Genomic DNA, 24,696 nt, shown 5'->3' with positions numbered 1-24,696 from the left:
ATTTCATGGGGGCTAGTAGGACCCCGGCTTGCGCCCCGCAGATCTGGCTGCTGGCGGGGCCCTAATATACAGATCATGGGGCCGCAAGCGGCTCCGCGCATATGCGCAGCGGCCCACCTCGGCACGGGTGCCGCAGACATGGTGGAGCCAAACAGAGGGCCCGCGCGGAGGGAGATAGGTTGCTCCCAGATCGCGATGGCCCGCCGATCGGTGGCCCCCGCCGGGTGGAACCTCATTAGAACCATGCCAGCGGGACTCGGCGGGCACTCGGCCCGTTGAGCGCAGAGAATCACCGGGGGGGGGGCTTTTCCAATGGCCCCCGACTTGCGCCGCGACGATCGCGTGCACTCATGGAGGCGATTCTCTGGTCACCGGAGAATCGTGTGCCGGTGTGGGAGCCTATTTTGGGTAATTCTCAGCCCCCGCGCCGAGCACGATTTTGGCGTGGAGGGTCGGAGAATCTCACTGGTTCTCTGGCTGGTGGGCGAGACCCCCTCACCTCCATTAAATCCAGCCCGATAAGTCAGATAATATGGTCACTTTCTTACCAATCTGATGTATTTATGTTATTTTGTTATTTTTTTTCTTTTCCTTCTCTCTTTCTTTCTATTTTCTTCTTATTTTACCTTAACTCTTTGGGCAGAATTCTCCCATCTGGCCTGTGGTGGGTTTGGTGATGGCAGAGGACTCTGGCGGGACCCATAAAGTCAGAAAGCGGCCGTCACGTTGAAATTCTCCCAATGGCGAGTTAATGGAGCCTGGTCTTCCTGCTGATTGGTGCCGTGAATGACATTTGCACCTCATGAATGCTCATGAAAACAGCTGGCACCTCAAGGCCTTCCAATCTTGTGTCACGCCAGCAAGAAATTACATCAGTCGAAAACCCGACTGATAAAGAGTGCCGTGTACAAGGTGGTCCTAAGTTGGTAAGAGACTTTTGAGGTGAGTACAACAAAGTCTTTCTTCCTCAATGCTGCGCAGCTCCTGATGCGCAGTACATTTTCTGGGTAAGGGCGCTTGCTGCCCTCCAACTCTACAAATAATTAATGAGGTTTCAGGCACAGAATCTGGCATGGGATTCCGCCATTCTGGACAGCGGGAAAGACGTAATCGGAGCCACCCACCACTGCACTTTGTGTCAGAAATTGAGAAGTGACCAGGTTCTCCTGACTTCAGCCAGCTTGCTTCCTCCTTCTGCTTTTTCCCCCTCTTTCCCTCAATTACATTTTTTGGGGAAGAAATCAAATTAGAATGAGGAAATATGCTGTTCACCTGCCTTCCTCTCACAAACAACTTCATTGCTGTTGGCAACTACCACGTTTATTTTGCAGGAGTAAGAAATGATCAATTGCCTTTTCTAACTGTCGGCAAAACACAGGTGTATAATTATGTGACTCAGAAATTCAACTGATTTGAGGATATGTTAGTTCTACTTCTTCCCCTTTCTCTATTATCCCTCTCCAATCACTCTGTCTGTCTGTCTATCTCTCTCTTTTCTCCACCTTAATGTATTTTATGAAAGGCGGGGTGGGAATCGGAGGGAGGTCCAATGACCACTGGACCTTGAGGGGGCCACTTGGCCAGTCAGAAGGGGCTCCTGAAGGAGCCACCACCCGGGAATGTGCAATTCTAGTCTAGGTTTCAGAGAGATGTTGAAACCTATAGTAAAAGTATAAAATGAAAGCATTACAAACATAAAACTTAATTCAGCGGATAGATCTAATTATATTATTGAGAAATATATATATTTTAATTTTGTGTGACACTTACATTTTGAGAAAGTTCAGTTACTGAGGAAAACTTGGAACGCATGTCAATGATTTACAGGAACCAGGTGGCTAGATTGTGCCATAACAGGTCGATGTACTCTTACATGTTCCATAAAATAACAAGTTACTGTGTGTCACACAACCCAATACCTCTGACATTGAAATGGCTCTTCATAGAACTACCTTTACGAATAGTAGAGACTGTAGGCATTAACAGATAGTTTTAATGAAAGGTCCACATGTACCTAATTGTCTGCATTGCAAGTTAATTCTGCATATTTGAATCCAGGGCTTACTCAACACTTCATTCAACAACAACAACAACAGCAAGGCCACTGGTAGCACTCTCAAACCCAATCTCAAGAAATATATTGTCACTGCATCCCACCTCAACAATAGATCCCCTTTTGCTCCAATAGACCCATCTAGGTTGGTGTCTTTACTGAAATAAACACTGCCCTTAAGTAAAACAACGTCACCCCCAATCTTTACCCTCATTCAAATTTATTCCTTATCTCAAATTAAACAGTTAATCCGCCTCCAACCTTCAGTTGAACTCTAGCATTCAAGGCACTTCTAACCCTCAGTCCAACTCAAATGAACTCTTCCTGCAAAGCTAATCCCATGCCTTACCCTTATTAGCTCAATTCTGAAACTCAATCCAGCTGTAACCCTCATTCCCATTCTAATGAGGGTAAACATTATTGCTGGCCATTTGTATTCAGCATCACAGCCAACAACAAGGCAAAGGGTTTACGGGCAACACAATGGGAAATTTGTTTACGAAGGTTAGTGAAGACAAGGAAGAATCCGATAAGATAATAAACTAAATGTTGCTGCGCTTTTAATGGCAAACCCCTCAACATAACCACATGATACTTAAATCCGAGAAAGCACAAATGAGTGGAAATCCTCTTGTGAAATGGAAAAAGACCTTTTGTTAGAAACGTTTTGTGAAAATCAACTTTTGAAGCTACAGGATAATTTCTGTGCCCCAGCTTTCCCAGCATTAACCCCCCCCCCCCCCCAAATGGCTTCCACTTCTGTGTGAACCCATCCACCGACTCCTTCGAGACAAACATAGCCTTCTCCAGCTTCCGCCAGGTCGCTCAGCCACCCTCAGCTTTTGGTAGCTCAGAGTCCCACCACCCCAACAAAATCCGTCTCCGGGCTACCAGGGAGGCAAAGGCCAAAACATCGGCGTCTCTCACCCTCTGGACTCCCGCATCTCCGACACCCCAAATATCACCACCTCTAAACTCGGGACCACCTCTACACCCAGCAATTCTTGACCATTTTAACATATGGAGCGGGATTCTCTGAGACGGGCAGAAACGGTGCAGTGGAGTGGCGGGAACCACTCCGACGTCGGGCCGCCCCAAAGGTGCGGAATCCTCCGCACCTTCAGGGGCTAGGATGGCGCCGGAGTGGTTTGCGCCCCACCGGCTGGCGTGGAAGGCCTTTGGCTCCGCGCCAGCCGAAGCCAAAGAGATTCCGCCGGCCGGCGCGGGTCTGCGCATGCGCGGGAGTGTCAGCGTCTGCTGACGTCATCCCCGCGCATGTGCAGGGGGTTCACCTTCGCGCGGGCCATTGCGGAGGCCTACAGGCCGGCGCGTAGGAATAGAGTGTCCCTACGGCACAGGCCCGCCCGCGGATCGGTGGGTCCTGACCGCGGGCCAGGCCACCGTGTGGGCACCTCCCGGGGCCAGAGCGCCCCGCGCCCCATCCAGGACCCCGGAGGCCACCCACGGTGCTGGGTCCTGCCGGTAGGGACCTACCTTGATTTACACCAGCAGGACCCGGCAAAAACAGGCGAGAACTTGGCCCATCGCGGGCCGGAGAATTCGGGCGGCCCCGGGACCCATTGAGTCGCGCCGGTCCTCGCCATTCTCCGAAGCGGGCGGCGGGATTCACGCAGCGGTGACTTTTGGGGGGTGTGAGAATTCGGAGGCTGGCAGGGGCGGGATTCACGACGACCCCTGGCGTTTCTCCGACCCAGCGGGGGGTCGGAGAATCCCGCCGCATGATCTTTTTGTAAACTATTAGTAAAAAATGTGTAAATCAGTATTGTCAATTGAAGCTAGTATTCTTGAGAGAATGGGTAGAGTTCAGGGACTGTTTAAATAAAGCGTGGGTACAATTTTGTCTTCGCTGCAAGGTGGTGCATTATTGGAACCTATTCCTCAGTGGTTTATGGACCCATTGGACGTTTCCTGATTCTGCAGAATGAATATCAGCTAGGCCATATAATTGGGTGTGTGAGCTGCTATTGCCCAGACAGTGAAGACCGAAACATTACCAAATGTGATGCAGCATTAGATAACTTGTGAGCCTGGAGGTAAAATACATATATTAATTCTGATGTCATGAGATTATTTATTTAACAGGTTAGGCAAACAACGATCAGTAAGATGATTTTCTCCCCTCTCCCCTGTCCAAAGATGCTGATGGCTGCTGTGTCACAGTTTCCAATTTGTTGGGCAACCTCCAATATCAATCTCAAGAGGTTACTGTTTATGCAGAAGCTCTGAAAATTAAAGCTATTTCATTAATCATGGGCTGGATTCTCCCAGTCCGGGGCCGGGCCGGAGAATCCCCACAACTGGACCACGCTGCTCCGATGCCAGCTCTCCGGTGCATTTGGCGCTGCGCCCGCTGATTCTCCGGTCCGGATGGGCCGAGCGGCTGCTCTAAAAAGGCAGAGTCCCGCAGGCGGCATCCACACCTGGTCACAGCCGGTGGGAACTCTGCGCGCAGGGTCGGGGGGCGGCCTGTCCGGGGGGGGGGGGGGGGGGGGGGGGGGGGGGGGCTCCGATCCTGGTGGGGCCTCCGATGGGGACTGGCCCGCAATCGGGGCTCACCGATCAGCGGGCCTGCCTCTCGCTCCCTGAGCCAATTTTCTTCCGCGCCGGCCCCTGAACTCCCGCGCCATGTTGAGTTGGGACCGGCACATTGAGGGAGGCCACCGCAGATCTCGCGGCGCACGGTTCCCGCCGGGATGGGAGGCTGGAGCGGCGTTAACCACTCCAGCGCCATTCTGGCCACCTGTAAGGGCCAGAATCGGTACTCCCAGCGGCCCGTTCATGCCGTCGTGAAATGCGATGGCGTTTCCGAGGGTGTGGACATTCAGCCGCCGAATGGGAGAATCCCACCCCATATCTCCTCACCCGCACCCTCAGTCAAGGGGAGTTGTGGCTAATTCTGCTGGCCTATTTCTGCCCTTTGCATTGCGAGTGGAGGTGGTGGAGGCAGGCACGATAGCAATGTTTACGATGTGCCTTGATAGCCAAATAAATGGATGGGGAATGGACGGAATAGATTGTTTGGGCAATAAGTGGTAGGTCTAAATAAGGAATCTAGATTGGCGCAGGCTTGGTGAGCCGAAGGGCCTGTTCCTGTGCTGTAATGTTCGTTGTTCTTTGTACTGAGGACAGGGCAGGCAGCAGATTGGATTGAGCTGGAGCTTCTGCAAAGTGGCCGACACCATGAGATTGCCACTCTGCTCCTTTTTATATACCCAGGGCGGGAGCTGCACATTACTTGCTAGATGTTCCTTCCTGGGTCTGGTGGGAAATATGCAGTGCAGCAACTCTCAGTACAGGGCAGCAGTATTGGAGGAAATGAAACCAATTCCCCCTTTTACGGCACTATCTGCCACAAAGCAGGTACGTTTAAGGGTCCCAGACACTTTGGGAAACCAGGGAGATGCAAAATGTGTAAAGCAATTGGGTGATAGAGCAGGGTAGCCTGGAGCCAGGGCGGGCTGTAGAGGGGGTTGGGTGTTCGGGGGGGGGGGGGGGGGGGTCATTTGGTCAGGACAATTGGATAGAGGGTGTTGTGGGGGGTGGTGTTGGGTAATCAGGGAGAGGTTTGGAGTGTGGTCAGGGGTTAGGGGCTTGGTTGGGAGTTAATTGGTTATTCTGCGGGGTGAGGGGTAGTAAAGTGGTCAGCAGGGTAGTCAGGGGTGGGGTGGGCTAGTCGGTGGGGTGGTAGTTGGCAGGTTGGGTGGACAGTTGAGGTTTGTCAAGCATAGTCAGAGGTTAGTTGGGTTGGTGGGTAGTTGGGTAGACAGGAAGGGTAGTCAGGGTGATGTGAAAGTGGGGGAGTTGGCAGGGCAGTCAGAAGAAAGCCAATGACGAGTCGGGGGTTGGCATTGAAATCGGGCTGTGGCTGGTTGGGCGGTTGTCAGGTGGTTAGTGAGTGGAGGGGGTGGGGGTATAGTTCGTGGATAGCCGGGAGGATCCAGTGGTGGAGTCAGGAGTGGGTCAGCACCATAGTTACCCTGGAGTTATAAGTGATTTAATGTTTTAAATTTGTCCTGGCTAACTATCCAGGTAAGAGAGTTGGAACCAACCAAAGTTTCTGATTTTAATCGGATGGTTCTTGGTGCAGGTTAATTACCATTGGAAGTTTAAACTTCCCATGCAGTCCTTGTTGTGGAACTCTGGGGATCCTACACTGCATCTTCTTGGATACCTCTGGGGTGGGGCCCCTTGGGGAGTGGAAGTTCTGGGCCCATATGTCCTCTGTAGCTAGGTTTCCCAGTGTGGCAAACTCATAGAATCATCATAGAAACATGACTTGATAAGTGGCTTAAGAATGAAAAAAATGGGCGGCACGGTGGGGAAGTGAGTAAGCACTGCGGCCTCACGGCACCGAGGTCCCAGGTTCGATCCCGGCTCTGGGTTACCGTCCATGTGGAATTTGCACATTCTCACCGTGTTTGCGTGGGTTTCGCCCCCACAACCCAAAAGATGTGCAAACTAGGTGGATTGGCCACGTTAAATTGCCCCTTAATTGGAAAAAAAATGAATTAGGTACTCTAAATTTATTTTTAAAAAAATGAAAAAATGTTTGTGGAGATCAATTTGCTTTCAAGGTGATGACTGAATAAATGGAAGTAGGAGAAATCATTTAGATAGGACTGATGTTGTAAACAAAGAAGATGCCATGCCCACTCTTTCACAATATTTTGGAAGGTCTACCATTGTGTAAGTCTTCTTTAAATTAATCCGCCCTTATTTTTTGAAGAGCACTTCAATTGCAAAAATCGCATAACCTTTGACCAATTTCTTTTGGTGTTTCTCTAGAAAATGTTGGATGAGTGCCAGGACAGAAGAAATTGTCAGCTTCTTGTCAATGGTCGAATATTTGGGACAGATCCTTGTCCTGGAACCAGTAAATACCTCATAGTTTGGTACAAGTGTCGGCCAAGTAAGTAGCACATCTACCATTTGTTTAACTTTGAATGATGAGAAACATTTTTATGCTATTCATTGTCAAAGAATTGGCGGTGGTCTGAGCAAATCGCGCCACGCCGCACCGACGCCGGGACGCGATTCTCCACAGAGTGCCATTGGGGCCGGCATGGTCGGCGCGGTGCAGGTCGGGGGCTGCTCTATGCTGCTACCCCACGATTCCGGATGGGCTGAGCGGCCATAAAAGAAAAACGAGTCCCGCCGGCTCAGAATGGGTTTCGGCTTTGAAGGGCTCGGGGCGGCCTGTGGGGGGGGGGGGGGGGGGGGGGTAAGGAGGAATCCGACCCCGGGGGGGGGGGGGGGGGGGGGGGCTCCGATGTGGCCTGGCCCGCGATCGGGACCAACCAATCGTTGAGCCGGCCTCGCTGTCTCCCGGCCTCCTTTCTTCCGCGCTGGCACCTGTACTGCTGTGCCGTGTTGGGTTGGGGCCGGCGCGGACAAGGGAGACACCGCGCATACATGGAAATCGCACAGGTGGGACTGCGAATGTGCAGGTTCGCGCCGGAACCACTGCACATGCGCGCATCCACTGGCGCCCATTCCACGGCCAGATCAGCAGCTGGAGCGGTGTGAACCCCTCTAGGGGCCAGAATTGCTGATCCTGGGGCCGTGTTGAATCCGTCGAGAAACGTGACAGCGTTTCCGACGGCGTCAGCACTTAGCCTCAGGATCCGGGAATCCCACCCGTCATTCTTCTATCTGTTCCTTTGATGATCCATTCAAAATGTTACACTGATGTCAATTATGGATAAAACCTGTCCTTATTGTACAGTGTTTTAAAATTGGGTAGGTAAAATGGAGACCAGAATCCCACTGTCAAATGGAAAATACGCTGGATAGTTTGATTTAGAAATAAAGCCATTAGAAATCTTTGTTCTTAACAACATTCAAACCATTTATTGCTTAAGACCAAGGGCAGGATTCTCTGGCCGCATCTGCCCGACGAGCGGAGAATCCCGCCTGAGATCAATGGACTTCTCCATTGTCTGCCCCTCGCCCGTGGTATTCTTGCGGCGGGTGAAAGAATCCAGCCCATGAGGGTCTGATCTGATTCCCTTTGTTATGGCACATCTGCTCAGAATTATTTAAATAATGTTTTTACTTTCAAAGCATTACAGCCTTACATTCATGTCTATTTCTGATTCTAGATGTTCTTCCTGTTTCTGTGGAGTTCAGCTAGAAAATTAGTGAGCATTTTCTGCTGTACCAATGGGCTTGGGTAATAACGGCCATTTTAAACGTAGTAAGAAGTTGGAAGAAAGGACGGTGCTGCTTTAAGAGTCCTGTTGTCAAAAACTTAAGAGTTATGAATGCAACTTTTGAGCAGCTAGCTCATGTAGTTGCTTAAATTGCAACTGCTGCTGTGAATCTGTCCTGCAATGTAAAGCTATTTCCAAGCCTAACAAGGGACTGCAATAGTCATCTTCAATAAGTGTGACTATATTGACAAAATTCATGCTGTTCTTAATGATTGGTCTAAATTTGTATCCATTGGACCTGCCACCAAGCATGACCGCACAACCCTGTGTAAGAGTAATGAGCTGCCATGTGGTGTATATGACAGCATTTATCCTTATGGTTCATGATGCCACCATATGTCTGGGCTGCCCAAGGCACACAAATGTGATGACCTATTACACCCTAAGTTATCTATGACTAGTTCTGCACACATAAATTGGCCAAATGGTTGAGTGAGTTGCTACAACCAATTCTGAGTGCGTTTTTCACATCACTGATGAGGAATTCCTTCATCTTTGTGAAGATTATATGTGACCTGCATATCAACAACAATGCGATGCTTATGCACTCGTTTGACACTGCCAGTCTATTCACTCATGTGCCAGTCAAGGGAGCCATAGACAGTGTGTTGCATAACTATATCATGGCAATCTAGACACACTGCAATTTTCTGAATCTGCATTTATTGAACTTCTAAACTTTGAAACTCATCCAGTTGAGTTTATTAAGACATATATATCCAAACAAATGTTGATGCCATGAGATCCCCTCCAGGCTTAGCTGTTGCTAACACTGGTTTCCACAAAAAAAGCATTTCCAATGGATGACCCTTGACCTATTACATCTTGCATAATTCTGATATGTAGCTGATATATTTGCTATGTTTGATTCTGCAGCAGCATGGAAGAAGGTCCTTACACACTATAATACGTTCCATTCCATGTTCAAATTCATATTTGAAATGGAACAGTCTAATGAGCTCCCTTTTCTCAACATGTTAGTTGAGAAATCCTGTCAGAGTTTCCAAAATACTATCTACCGCAAGCCGGCTGACAGTGGTCAATATACGCAATGTGATTCCTATGTTCCATGCGCTATACCATTGACAAGTTTGTAAATCGGGCCTGAGCCATTTGCTCACCATGTAAGCTTCACACTGAAATAGGGCTCTCCTATATGTGCAGCTAGGACTGCTTATGTGAACTTTGTCTCTTTTTAAAGTTATTTTGAGTCTAAATAGCATGTTAGCAGATTTGAGAATCCCTCAAGGTTGAATTTAAGTGAATATCCTCATTAGAAACCAGTAGGCATTTCTTGATGTGTCTGATAGATGAATTCCAATGTTCCCATTGTTATGACTTTTGGTTTTCCAAAAGTTTAAAATGATCACACATTTAGACTGGAGCTTTAGCAAGTCTATTTCTTAGTCTCCATGTAGCTGGCGGTGATACCCATCGTTGCTCAGCACCTGACTACAAAGCAGCAGGAAATGTGGCACCCTGAATATGCATGTGCATAACAATTGATTCTGAACTCTTTATGATTAATGTAACAGTATTACACCCATTAATGGTCTATTAAAGGCAATGCAGCAGATTTTTAAAATGATAGGATTCCCCATTAATCGATGACTCCCTTCCTAGCAGTCAGAGTCCATTTCACTGACTGCCATTTGGCAGCAGGTTAGCCAGCACTCCTGCTCAGAGTTGGACAGCGTGATGATATAAGACATTATGTCATGGCTGTTCTTACGACACCCTGGGCTAGTGTATGGTCGATTCCAGCCCCACATACCCTGGAGTCCCAACACAAGTGAAGAAACCAATAATTCCTATGAGGTTTCTGAGATCTCTGGCCCTTGACTGTTCCAATGACTTACAGGCACCTGCTTTGTAAGTGAAACACAACAACTGTTTATTTGTAACAAAAATAGAGATAAGACATGCAATAATTATAATAGAATATCAGCTAGCCAATCTACTACTCCCCCTTTTCCCGTCCCAGCCTCTACCCAAACGCACACAAGAGGGAGGGGGAGGGGAAAATCATAATAACAATAATCTTTATTGTCACAAGTAGGCTTACATTGCAATGAAGTTACTGTGAAAAACCGCTAGTTGCCACGTCCCGGCGCCTATTCAGGCACACAGAGGAGAATTCAGAATGCCAAATTACCTACAGCATGTTTGTCAGGACTAGTGGGAGGAAACCAAAGCACCCGGAGGAAACCCACGCAGACACGGGGAGAACGTGCAGACTCTGCACAGACAGTCACCCAGCGGGAATCGAACCTGGAACCCTGGTGCTGTGAAGCCACAGTGAAATGGAAGACAAGTGGCTTTGCTTCAAATATTGAAGTCATTGCAGCAGGCAGTCCTCCCAGGACGCGGTATGTTTGAAACCACTGGTTGGATCGCTAACGAGCATCTGCTGGCAGTAGCATTCAGTCAGAATTCCCAGCTGTAGGATTCCCTCACAGCCTCATGCCTGTGTAATTCTTATTTGTTTTCAACTCTATCAGAATGACCAGTATCCTTTCCAAGATAAGAACAGGGTTCCCCACACAAAATTTTAAAAGGATTTTTAAACTACTGACCAAATCTCCTAAAATCTCCTGCATTGCCTTTAATAAACCATTAATATGTGTAATATTGTTACATTATTCAAGGCCAGAGATTTTCTTTGACTCCCCTCAAACCCAGTTCTCCACCTGGGTTTTACTCTTGCTTGGTTTCCACACTCACTAGATTGATCTCCAGCTTTACTGAGGAGAAAACAGACTCTCCAGCTGGGTGTTTGAGAGAGCTTTACACTTTCAGGGATAGAGAAAGTCAAAAGAGCTTCTTTCAATTCTGAATTCAAAATGAAACTAAAACTGGAAACACAGTCTGTTAGAGGAAGGAACATTCCAGAGAAAAACCTGACCAATCAGCATGATCAATTGATAAGGCCCTGCAATCTGAAACAGCCTACTGACCATCAGCCAAGTCCATCAAGATGTGTCATCACTGATGTCAAATCAAACAGCACATCTTGATGGCGTTTTCATTTTTTAAATGGAAGTTCAAGTCCATCTTAAAGGTATAGGACCCATTTACTGTCCAGTTGCAAAAATTAAAATAGCAGAATAACAGAAATTAAAAGGAAAAAAACAAGGATCAGACAGTGTTATTAACAGGAGGATCCTTAGACTGTGCCAGATGTACTGAGCTCATGAATGTTGCTGCTTGTACCCTGTCTATATTCTTTCCACGCCAGCACTGAGGTGAGTATGGTGTGAGCTGGCCAGGAAATTGGCCCTTGGTCCCAGAGATGCAGCACTTGAGTCTGCAAATGTAACCTTCAGGAGGGAGCAAGCTTGGGCCACTACTAGCTGGAGAGTGGAACACAAAATGACAGCTTGAGGGTATCATCCTTCAAGAGCCCCTGGGTATCTGTATGTGTGTGTGTGCTCGCACGCGTATGTCTGTGCGGGTCTATCTTTTGTTCATTTACATGCGTCAAAGAAACCCATCCCCTCCCGCTAGTGTCTGGTACTTTAGACCCCCCCCCCCCCCCCTCCCCCACCCCTGATGGGCTCACCCAGTTACACCAGGCCACCAGGATTTTGTGACAACATTTCCACCAATGTCTCCTGGAATATGCCCGGCCGGAGTTGGTAAACCTATTCCTGGCAACAGGAAAATATTGTTGTGAATCATCGGAACGATGGTAGAAGAAACACATGTAATGCTAATATAATTCTTTGGGCCTTTTTTTAAAAAGCATTATTTGCCTAAAGAGAATTCATTTGTTAATATCATTAGGGAATGCCAGTAGGAAATAATAAATCAGTTTAGCAGTCAACAGCCTCCTGTGGTTCATGTTCCTCCAAAAGGAAAAAAAAACAAAGCAACTAACTTTGATGCCACTTGTTTTTAGATGATTAATGCTTCCTTTGTTACTTTGCAAAACTGTCAGTACTAATGGAATCAGTGAAATATGCGTCCCTCATATCAGTCTCATCGTCAGAGTTGTAGGTAGTATTGGCATGGGTTGCTACCTGGTTACCAACTATTGACTGAAATAATATCTGCTCCGAGACAAAACCCTGCTTGTTAACATTATAGGGGACATCAAATATAAGAATGAATAAACCACATCTCCCTGTTTGGAACGACCCCTGCAGCTTATCATTTCAAGATGAATGGAACACTTGTGTACAGAGATAAATCCATGAAATCAGCTTGCTTTTTTAAACCTAATTTATATTCAACATTTAAAAGAAAGTTAAACCTTCCAATTGGGTCAGACTTCATTGATGAGGCTGAGCTGAGTTGAAGCGCAAGTTGTAGAAACTGTAGAGTGGTTATTTCTGTTTGTTAAGTTTTGTTTCCTTTCGTAAGTGAAATAGAATGCTGTTTTAGATAGATAATGCTCTTGTTTTCACATTTAGCCTGGGCTGGAAGGTCACTAACATTGTTCTGTTTTTTCAGGTTGAAATTTTAAAGCACTGGTTTTCCTTCACCTCTTTTAGGTTTGTCAGTCAGGTGGATTATTCTGAGGTCAAACTAGCTCATTGATTTCCTTCAACTCACACCCAATGCCACTTTTTAACCTGCTTATTTTATTCGAGATTTAGCTTCAGGAAGTTTTCAAATCTGGACTCGCTGGCAAAGTGTCAAACCCTTTGTAAATTGCCTGCAGAGCACAGCACTTTTGTCAGTGTGTTTGCTTAATAGAAACCATCTATAATTTCAATTCATCTCCTATATAAACACACTTAACATTGGATTGCGTTTTAATTTTTGATTATCCCAAATCCTGCTGCTAGTCAGCAGATAATTTATTTTATCTCTGGAGTGACTACAATTCCATTTAGCCACTCATTTCTCCATCACAAGTAGTTTCCATTCTGGTGCTGTTGGAGCACGTGGCCGTTGTAATGTGCTTGTGGCACTATTTCATTACAGAAACTAATGGCCTTTGAGGCAGCTTTTTGTATTGATGAGAGGGCAGTACAGGGAGACGAGCTTTTGTACCAAGACACTCTTTGCAAGGCAGGTGGGTAAATACAATTTTAGAATGGAGGGGTGGAGGTCATCACCTTTGACCTCCGAGGACGCAGAACTGCATTATTCTAAAAAACCTTTCAGACTGCATATACTTCTCCACCTTTTGAATATTTGGCATTCCCAATCCGTTCAAATCCGGCTATAAGAACAGACCATCATTCGACCCAGCGTTTGCTTTAGTATTTGGTAAAAGCGTGACTGAAGCAAAAGAATAGCCTGATAATAAAACAAAAGCATGTAAGCACACATTGGAAACAGGAGTTATAGATTTTTAACAAGGGAGAGTTAAAGAGAAACCCATTGTAACTTTTGACTGTATTCAAAGGCTCTTGCCATTTTTTTTTAAAGCAGTCTGAAGATCCTATCCTACTCGTATATTACAGGCACTTTGACACCACCTTCTGTTATATAGAAATGCAAGCCAACAAGTGGCTTATACTGCTGGCTTCATATTGCAGTCTGGTCGACAAATTGGAGCTAAACGTGTATGCTAATATATTTGTGCAGAGCTCAGTTTACAATGCGAGTTATATTTTTAATGCTTGCCAACACCAGCCAACTCTTTGCGAACATTTAAGTTTAAAAAATGTAGCAAAAGAGGCTGGTCCACTTCGGAATATTTAGAAGTTCACTTCACAGGGCTGCCGTTATCTTTTCCCGGAGCAGTGGTCTCTCATACCGCCTGTCAGGATTTGATATAAAAGCAGATGAAATGAAAAATGAAATGAATGAAAATCTCTTATTATCACGAGTAGGCTTCAATGAAGTTACTGTGAAAAGCCCCTAGTCGCCACATTCCGGCGCCTGTCCGGGGAGGCTGGTACGGGAATCGAACCGTGCTGCTGGCCTGCTTGGTCTGCTTTAAAAGCCAGCGATTTAGCTGAGTGAGCTAAACCAGCAATTTACTGCAGTTTCCACATCAATTTGATGTGATTTCTTAATGGGACTGCACAGTAAACTTTTAATTCGTTTTTCTTTAGGTGTATCGAGTGGAAGCAGGAGTCCTTCTCCTTCAAGGGCCTCTCTAAAATACTTCAGCCCGTTGTTTGTGGCCACCAACTGATTCAGCCCAGGAGCCAGCCCCTCCATTCTAAAATTGTATTTACCCACCTGCCTGGCAAAGAGGCAAAAATATAACTAGCATTGGAAACTTCCACTCTCAGAACTGGTGAGCTGAAGTGGGGTGTCAATCTAATGACGCCTAGCCTTCAAACTAGGAAGACAGAAATCCAGGACTTTACTACCTGAACCCCTCCCCCCCGTTTCCTAAAAATCCTACTGAGTTGTGCGGGCTCTGAAAGAGTGATCTAGTTATTCAGTGACCACTATTGTGTAAAGGTTGACGGCTTACTTTCACCTAGTCAGCGCGAATGGGAAGCAGCTACAGAGGCTGTGAGGCACTGGCTGCTTTTTCACAAAGGTAGCATGGGGAAGGACTGCTATTGTGCAAAAGACCATCAGACAAAGGAACAGAATTAGGCCACTCGGCCCATCGAGTCTGCTCCGCCATTCAATCATGGCTGATATTGTTCTCATGCCCATTCTCCTGCCTTCTCCCTTAACCCCTGATCCCCTTATTAATCAAGAACCTATCTATCTCTGTCTTAAAGACACTCAGTGATTCCATTGACTTTTGCGGCAAAGAATTCCACAGATTCACCACCCTCTTGCTGAAGAAATTCCTCCTCATCTCTGTTTTAAAGGATCGTCCCTTTAGTCTGAGATGGTGTCCTCTGGTTCTAGTTTTTCCAACAAGTGGAAACATCCTCTCCACATCCACTCTATCCAGGCCACGCAGTATCCTATACGTTTCAATAAGATTCCCCCTCATCCTTTTAAACTCCAACGAGTACAGACCCAGGGTTCTCAACCGTTCCTCATACGACAAACTGTCCATTCCAGGGATCATTATTGTGAGCCTCCTCTGGACCCTTTCCAAGGCCAGCACATCCTTCCTTAGATATGGGGCCCAAAACTGCTCACAATACTCCAAATGGGGTCTGACCAGAGCCTTATACAGCCTCAGAAGTACATCCCTGGTCTTGTATTCTAGCCCTCTTGACATGAATGCTAACAATGCATTTGCCTTCTTAACTGCCGACTGAACCTGCACGTGAACCTTAAGAGAATCATGAACAAGGACTCCCAAGTCCCTTTGTGTTTCTGATTTTCTAAGCATTTCCCCATTTAGAAAATAGTCTAAGCCTAAATTCTTCCTTCCAAAGTGCATAACCTCACACCTTTCCGCATTATATTTCATAAACCAGCTGGGGCTGGTTTAGCACACTGTGCTAAATCGCTGGCTTTTAAAGCAGACCAAGGGGCAGCAGGGTAGCATGGTGGTTAGCATAAATGCGCCACAGCTCCAGGGTCCCAGGTTCGATTCCCGGCTGGGTCACTGTCTGTGTGGAGTCTGCACGTCCTCCCCCTGTGTGCGTGGGTTTCCTCCGGGTGCTCCGGTTTCCTCCCACAGTCCAAAGATGTGCGGGTTAGGTGGATTGGCCATGCTAAATTGCCCGTAGTGTCCTAATAAATGTAAGGTTAAGGGGGGGGTTGTTGGGTTACGGGTATAGGGTGGATATGTGGGTTTGAGTAGGGTGATCATGGCTCGGCACAACATTGAGGGCCGAAGGGCCTGTTCTGTGCTGTACTGTTCTATGTTCTATGTTCTAAGGCAGGCCAGCAGCACGGTTCAATTCCCGTTCCAGCCTCCCCGAACAGGCGCCGGAATGTGGCGACTAGGGGCTTTTCACAGTAACTTCATTGAAGCCTACTCGTGACAATAAGCGATTTTCATTTCATTTCATTTTTCATTTCATTTGTCACTTCACTGCCCACTCTCCTAGCTCGTCCAAATCCTTCTGCAGCCCCCTTGCTTCCTCAATACTACCTGTCCCTCTACAGATCTTTATATCATCTGCAACCTAGCAATAGTGCCTTCAGTTCCTTTTTCCAGATCATTAATGTATATTGTGAAAAGTTGTGGTCCCAGCACAGACACCTGAGGCACAACACTAGTCACCTGCTGCCATTCTGAAAAAGACCCCTTTATCCCCACTCTGCCTTCTGCCAGTCAGCCAACCTTCTATCAATGCCAGAATTTTACCCTTAACACCATGGCCACTTAACTTATTTAACAATCTCCTATGTGGCACCTTGTCAAAGGCCTTCTGGAAATTCAAATAAATCACTTCCAATGGTTCTCCTTTGTCTAACTTCCTTGTTACCTCCTCAAAGACCTCTAACAGATTTGTCAGGCATGACCTCCCTTTGACAAAGCCGTGTTGACTCAGTCCTATTTGACTATGCACTTCCAAGTACTTTGCGATCTCATCTTTAATAACAGACTGTAAAATCTTACCAATGACTGAAGTCAGGCTAACCGGCCTATGATTTCCTGCCTTCTGCCTCCCTCCCTTCTTAAACAGTGGTGTTACATTAGCCACTTTCCAGTCCTCTGGGACCCTTACTGCCTCCAGTGATTCCTGAAAGATCACCATCAATGCCTCAACAATCTCCTCAGCTACCTCTTTTAGGATCCTGGAAAAGGAAAGTTGTTGCGTTCATGGACTGAATGACCACAGATGTACCACGGCCATGAGTTTGTTTGGAATATTTTGGTTACACCGGGATCACAGAGGTGGAAGTTTAATTGTCCATGCTGCTTGATGTTTTAAGATGGAATGCTGTAGTTAGGTGGGGGATATAAACATGCAGCTCAGGGCTGGCACTTGTTGTTCCAGCACAATAAAGTCAATTGCCACATTGCACAAATGCCTCACACACATGCAGAAACTGCTTCAGCTGCTGTACAGGCCATGTCACCTGGTACCTTACTTCAGGATGTGTGGAAGCACAGTTGATCTGTAGTGATCTCTATATGTGCATGTGCACAAGGGGTTAATGTGTAATCAGTAGCACCACATGATCACATGGGCAGCACGGTAGCATTGTGGATAGCACAATTGCTTCACAGCACCAGGGTCCCAGGTTCGATTCCCGGCTTGGGTCACTGTCTGTGCGGAGTCTGCACATCCTCCCCGTGTGTGCGTGGGTTTTCTCCGGGTCCTCCGGTTTCCTCCCATAGTCCAAAGATGTGCAGGTTAGGTGGATTGGCCATGATAAATTGCCCTTAGTGTTGGGTGGGGCTACTGGGTTATGGGGATAGGGTGGAGGTGTTGACCTCGGGTAGGGTGCTCTTTCCAAGAGCCGGTGCAGACTCGATGGGCCGAATGGCCTCCTTCTGCACTGTAAATTCTATGATCACTAGAGGGCCGGACCAACAGGGGTATAAAAGGCAACCACATTGGGTCTCTGGCTCTCTCGGGAGTGCACTGTGACCAGGGCAATAGCAGAGTAGTTCAGATGGCTCGTGGAGTTACGTATAGTTACTGTAGTTAGATCTTGTTAATCTTAACACTAGTATCAAAGTTGAAGTAAAGAACTCATGCAATTATTGTTATAGTTACTCAATAAACCTTTTGTTACTACTGAATGAGTTCGAATCTTCTTCATCGAGATTCAGAAGACCTCTTCATTAGCCAAGGAATGAGTAGCACATGTTACCTACCACACAGGTAACAAAACAGATACAAAAGGTTAGGGACACTGAGCATACTGGTGAAACATCCCTTGGACAGGATTCCATGCAACTCATAGCATCTTGGTGTTGAGTAGCATCGGCAGCATTATAGGCACGCATAGTAGTGAGTGCACAGTTTCTATAACAAGTTGTAATGGACCAAGCCTGGGGAAGTCAATCATGAAATGAAAATGAAAATCACTTATTGTCACAAGTAGGCTTCAAATGAAGTTACTGTGAAAAACCCCTAGTCGCCACATTCCGACGCCTGTTCGGGGAGGTACGGGAATTGAACCATGCTACTGGCCTGCCTTGGTCTGCTTTCAAAGCCAGCTCTTTAGCTCTGTGCTAAACCAGCCCCAAATCATCACATTCCAGGACCTTTCTTGGCCATTTGTTCGCAGAATGGATTTATAAAATAATTATTCTTAGACTGTAAACTTAAAACAGACAGACAATCCCTGTCAAGTACCTGGAACAGGGATCTCCTAACACGTGTTCATGGTGGCTCAGTGGTTAGCACTGCTGCTTCACAGCGCTAGGGACCCAGGCTCGATTACGACCTTGGGTGACTGTGTGGAGTTTCTACTTGCTTCCCGCAGGGGTTTCCTCCGGGTGCTCTAGTTTCCTCCCACAGTCCAAAGATGTGCAGGTTTAGGTAGGTTTACCATGCTAAATTGTCCCTTAATAGCCAAACATTAGGTGGAGTTATGGGATGGGGTGGGGGTTTCGCTTTCGGAGGGTCAGTGCGGACTTGATGGGCCGGATGACCTCCTTCCATACTATCGGGAATCTATGATGCTAACAAATTATCTGGTTTACAACAGTAAAGCTTAGCTCATCAGAACTTACATCACCTTTTGTGTTAATGATTTTTAAAAAGCTGCGGAAATATATTTACATTAACACATAACTATTAAATGTAACTTTCCTTCCTCCCATCTCTTTCTGTTTAAAAATGGTATGATATCCTGAAGTGTAACAGCTAAGCACAGACAAAGGAATGTGATCATTTAATTACTGTTGATTAATCATGAACTTAAGGATTTAATAAGGTGGTTTAGCCAGTTTAATTCTCAGTTTCCAGAAGCTGGGTAAAAGGTGGAATTCTGATTCGGTTGGTTAAAAGGAGAACTTAACAAGTCATTTTACGTAATTACAGATGAATACAAGAGTAAAGTGGCTTGTGAAGATGACAAACTACGGCTGAACTGTAAACGGAGTATGGTGATAGCCATCTACTCTGCCATCTTTGGCCGGTCACAGGAGGGAAGCTTGGAATGTCCTTTCCAGAATGTTGGAGCTCCGGCAATAGGTACGTGTAACGTGCTACCCAAGCTAAGAATTGACTAAATACATATATATCAATGAAAATATTGAAGCAAATCATGCATAAAGGCAAAATGGAAAGACTGTTGCTTTTTTAATTCCTGCTGCATATTCTTGTATTCATTCCAATTAATAAACTATTAAACAATTAGAGGGTTACGGCGATAGGACAGGTATGTGGGCCTAGGTAGGGTGTTCTTTCAGAACAGACCATATATTATGAATGTATAGTTTTCCATCATGAAATTTAAATTCAGTTCTCCTGATGCCTGTGCAAGTTTATTCAGTGACTATCTTAGCTTCACAGATTGGGGAGGTACAGTTAGCAGATCCCGGCTGAGAGTCTAATACAGCTCAGTAACCTATAGTTAGCAAGAGTAAAATTGGACATGTCTCTTTTCCTGTTCGTTATCCGGTAAAGTTTTATGGATGTTGTCCGGGTCTTTCCTGTTTATTCCATTTATCCCCTATTTCCCCTTTCTTTTACTTTTTGCCATTACATTTTTGATCTGTGGATGATTATTGGACATGTTTTTTAAAGGCAAGAAGCCTGTATCTTTAATTCAAGCAGGATGAATCCAGAAGGCTGTGATGGTTTAAAGCGAAGCTGCAGGCTGGCTGGCATCAATGGCTGAGAGATGAGTTGGGACTCAGTGTTATTGATTGGCTGGTGGCCATTGAATTGGCCCAAAAGTCTGTGCTCTGCCTGGTAACAGGTGGTGATTGGATCAGGCTGGGTTCTGCCTGGTAACAGGTGGTAATTGGATCTTATTCCACTAGGATATTTTTCAGAGTCCCAAGGTTTGAGTTTGGTTTCAGTTTTGATTCTGGCCGCACGGTGAAAGAAAGGTCCAGCTAACTCTCTCCAGAAAGATCCATCAAACCAACTCCTGAGGGCCGCAGTGAGGGTTGACTTTCTCTCCAGAAAGCCTCTGCATTCTGTTTTCCTGGAACTACAGAGGCCTGGAGACAAACCACAAACTGAAAGCAAAGTTTGATGAGAAATAAGGTGCCTCTTCAGGAAAACCTGCAAGTAATGCATTTTTAAAGTACAAGTACCTGAATGAATGAATCTACAAAGAAGATCATTACAGGCTGCAAACCAAAGACTTTATTCTGCAAGCTTACTGTGAAGAAAGTGTGTGAAAGAACCATCATCTGAAACAAAGGCTATTTATTCCTCCACTATGATTTTTAATCCCCCTTTCCTCCCCTCTGTGTTTGTCTGTCTTGTGTGTGTGTGTAGAGGGTGCGGGAACGTTAAAGTGGGTATTGGGCATTAACTTGTCATTACTAAGTTGCATTTACTGCTTATTTCATGATAGTTCTTGTTATAAATAAACAGTAATTGGGTTTACATTTATAAACCTGATGACTGTGAATATTGGGCAGCTAAGGACCAAATACCACGGGTATTTTTATAAGAGGTATCGGTTAATTCACTTATGCTGTGACTCCGAGGCACATGGGGCTGGAATTGACCACGTACTACCCCAGGCTGTTGTAACAATGTGCACATGTATGGATATTGGGTGAGAACAGCCCCAGGCTCAGCTGTGAACTAAGGCTAGAAAGGTAAGACAGTTTGAGGAGATGGAGAGATTAAGATAAATTAATACTATCAACAACATCATGCCAGGACAGTTGGAAATGTCACGCCAAGGATGGTTAACGTGTCGAGAATGCATATTGCAAATGTTAAGGTTAGCTATGTATCAATTAGTTCAATTTTAGCCAATCATTTCACAAGTATTTATTCTCTTTCTAACTTATTGAGAAGTTTCTTGTGGCTCTTTTAAAACTCTCTCTTTCAATTCTTACAGTTCTTTTTTTTGCCAAAGACCAATCTGTCCTGTTTGTTTCACCATGATCTTCATTTCCTCTCTTCTCCATTGTACACTCAGTGTTACTTTACAGACTTCCTCTCCATTCAAATTTGTAGATGGTAGCTGATCATTCAGGTGTAAGATTGGAATAAGGTTTAGAGAGGAGTGAGAGGAAGGGAAAGAGAGCTCAGGCTGTAATACTGGCTGTGAAGTCAGTGGTAGAGGAATGTTAGAAGCTGGGAGACAGGGAAAAGTAGAGCATGGATGGAGGTTACAGATCAGAGAGGGATGAAAGGTGAAGTGGGTTAGATGGGGCAGAGAAGCTGGAGGAGATGGGGAAGGTAGAATGGGGAGGGGGGGGGTTGTATCTGACCGTGGAGGAGGGAATAATATTAGCTTATTTTCTGTAAAGTGCGATAATAAATGTGTGTTCTACACTTAGATTGTGTTTTTAAAAATATTTAAAATATGTACACATAATATGCATGATATATTGTTATTGACATTGTAGAATACATGGATTTGAATTTATATAGTTTTAAAAATATATGTAAATTTTAGAATATTTCAAAAGGACATACATTTCAACAAACAAAGTAGCCCAAGTTATAATCAGTGATCAGATTGGCAGATAGTAGGGTCTAATGTAGGTTATGACTGCAGCAGCAAAAAGATGATTGGTGGCAGAAAAGCTAGGCACGAGTGAGTGTGCAGCAGACAGCTATGATATCTTTGGCATTGAAGGCAACTATTACAGTGCCATCTAGAGGTGTAACAGGAACTGCATGCACTAATGATGGGTTTTTTGATAGGGACAAAATTGACATGGTTTTCAATGACTCTAGGCCCATCGAGGCGTCACCGACCCTCCAAAAGAGCACCCCACGTAGGCCCACTGCCCCACCATATCCCCGTAGCGTTAGCTAATGTTTGAACACTCTGGACATTTTAGCGTGGTCAATCAACCTCATGTACACATCGTTGGACTGTGGGAGTAAACCAGAGCACCCGAAGGAAACCCACGCAAACACGTGGAGAATGTGCAAACTCCACAGAATGAATGAATAGCATGATTTTTCATTATGGTTCATTTTCAAATGTCACTGTTCTTATATCAGATTATACCAAGAGGTTTTTTGAAATAAATAATTAATTTGTATCAGCTTATTAAGCTTATTACAGTTTATTATTTAATGTTAAACTGATTGGACCTAATCTTATTTCGATGTTCATAGTGAATGGTAAAAGTTGCCAATGAACAGTTGCCCAGGTATGTCCTGTACACGAGAAACAGGACAAATCTGACTCAGCCATTTACCGTCCTATCAGTCTACTCTCGATCATCAGTATCAAGTGGCAATTATTCGGCAATAACCTGCTCATTGAGTTTGAGTTCCACCGGGATAATTCAGCTCCTGACCTCATTACAGCCTTGATTCAAACATGGGCAGAAGTATTGAATTCCTGAGGTGAGGTGAGAGTGACTGCCCTTGACATCAAGGCAGCATTTGACTGAATATAGCATCAAGGAGCCCTAACTAAACTGGAGTCACTGGGAAGCAGGGGGTAAACTCTCCACTCATTGGAGTCATACCTGGCACAAAGGAAGATTATTGTCGTGGTTGGAGGTCAATCATCGCTGCAGGAATTCCAAAGGGTGATGTTCTAGGTGCAACCATCTTCAGCTACTTTATCAATGACCTCCTTCCATTATTAGGCTAGAAGTGGGGATGTTTGCGGATGACTGCACAATGTTCAGCATCATTTGTGACCCCCCTGATACTGAAGCATGTCTCAATGCAGCAAGATCTGAACAATATCCAGGCTTGGGCTCACAAGTGGCAAGTAACATTCATGCCGCACAAGTGCCAGGCAGTAACCATCTTCAACAAGGGAGGATCTAACCACCGCCCCATGACATTCAATGGCATTACCACCATTGAATGCCCCATTGTCAATATCCTGGAGGTTACCATTGTCCAGAAACTGAACTGGACTAGCCATATAAAAACTGTCTGCCAGAGCAGGTCAAAGGCTAGGGAATTCCTCAGTGTAACTCACCTCCTGACCCCCCCCCCCCCCCCCCCCCCCCCCCCCCGCCCGACCCCTCCCAAAGTGTGTCCACCATCTTCAAGGCACAAATCAGGAACATAGTGGAGTACTTTCCACTTGCCTGGATGAGTGCAGCTCCAACAACATTCAAGAAGCCCAACGCCATCCAGGCCAAAGCAGCACGCTTGATTGCTATCCATTCCACAAAACATTCAATCACTCCACCGCCAACAAACATGACAGCCGTGTGCACTATCTACACGGTGCACTACATGAACTCACCAAGATTCCTTATGTAGCATCTTCCAAACCCACGACCACTACTATCTAGAAGGACAAGAGCAGCAGATACCTGGGAACCCCATCACCTCCAAGTCACTCACCATCCTGACTTGCAAATATATCTCCATTCCTTCACTGACGTGACATCAAAATCTTGAAACTCCCTCCCTAACAGCACAGTGGGTGTACCTACACTACATGGACTGCAGCGGTCCAAGAATGCACCTCACCATCACCTTCTGAAGGGCGACTAGGATGAGAAATAAATGTTGGCCTAGCCAGCCACACCCACATCTGGTAAATTAATTTTATAAATTCCCCTCTTTCTAGCATCTGGTTACAGAAGTTGCATCATATTAGAATGATCCACTTTATGGCAATTCCAATGAATGAACTGATAAGAGGTTAACTTTTTCATTGAAAAACCATGGAAAATTGCTGTAAGCTAACTGACTGAACATTCCTGAACCACATATATAATTATAAGTTTATAATTACAATTAAGTTCATTTAAACTTTTACTGATTTGAACTGATTAATTTGCATTTCCTTCCATTAGCATTGCATTAACTCAAGCATTAGAAAGTTAATCATTTATCATGGGAAGGGTAGGATATGATGAGGAATTGAATCATACATTTTATTTTACAGTCCACTAATTATTATACAGCAGAAATACTATTACCTTGGTTTATATAATCCCTACGAATCTAGGCATATTTCCTATTGCAATGTACACTGCCTTCAGCATCTGTGATACTCCGTTACAGCTCACAAACTTTTACAGCAGTTCTGTTGCAGAGCAGCTTTGCCTGAAATAAATAATATTTTTTCAGCCAAATTACTCATATATGTAATGATATTTTAAGCAGGGGCAATATTATTTTAATTAAATGCACTCAATTTAAGCTTCATCATTCTAAACAACCTGTCAGTAGTTTCCACTTAGTTGTTTATTTAGTTTGACTCAATTAATACTTTAAATTTAGGGAAAGTTACCCTGCACCTCATGCTTCAATCTTTTACTCTTTGTAGATTATAATGAAACAGGATTTAATAAATTGGAATGGTAATTTTCACCCTCTGCTGGCTCTGTGAATTACACAAGACGTTACCCAAAGATAAATGGAAACATGTAAGTGTTTGTTAACCAAAGTAACATGATGTAGAATTTGTAAAATTAACATGAAGAATAGACTTGGAGCTGGATTCTGTGTTCCTGAGGCTAAGTGACGACGCCAATGGAGGTTCCGTGGTGTTTCACGATGGGAAAATCGTCATGAAACCCTCACCGATTCCGCTACC

The 24,696-nt window shown here is 45.3% G+C and overlaps 1 protein-coding gene across 4 annotated transcripts in view; it reads left to right on the top strand.

Moving 5' to 3' along the window:
* The window catches only part of LOC119967393 (protein eva-1 homolog A-like), a 436,489-nt gene that overhangs the window by 195,741 nt on the left and 216,052 nt on the right, over positions 1–24,696 (top strand). For 3 of the 4 annotated variants that reach the window (XM_038799894.1, XM_038799895.1, XM_038799892.1), the window contains exons 3-4: positions 6,860–6,983; positions 19,065–19,217. In XM_038799894.1, the coding sequence (XP_038655822.1) occupies positions 6,860–6,983; positions 19,065–19,217 (277 nt within the window). Of the gene's footprint in view, positions 1–6,859; positions 6,984–19,061; positions 19,218–24,426; positions 24,527–24,696 lie in introns of those variants that run through there. The other variant, XM_038799896.1, reaches the window with a different exon arrangement.

Source organism: Scyliorhinus canicula, chromosome 6 (assembly GCF_902713615.1).
Source record: "Scyliorhinus canicula chromosome 6, sScyCan1.1, whole genome shotgun sequence".
Classification (NCBI taxonomy): Eukaryota; Metazoa; Chordata; class Chondrichthyes; order Carcharhiniformes; family Scyliorhinidae; genus Scyliorhinus; species Scyliorhinus canicula.
The sequence above is the reverse complement of the archived record's forward strand: the minus strand, read 5'-3'. Positions and strand labels throughout refer to the sequence as shown.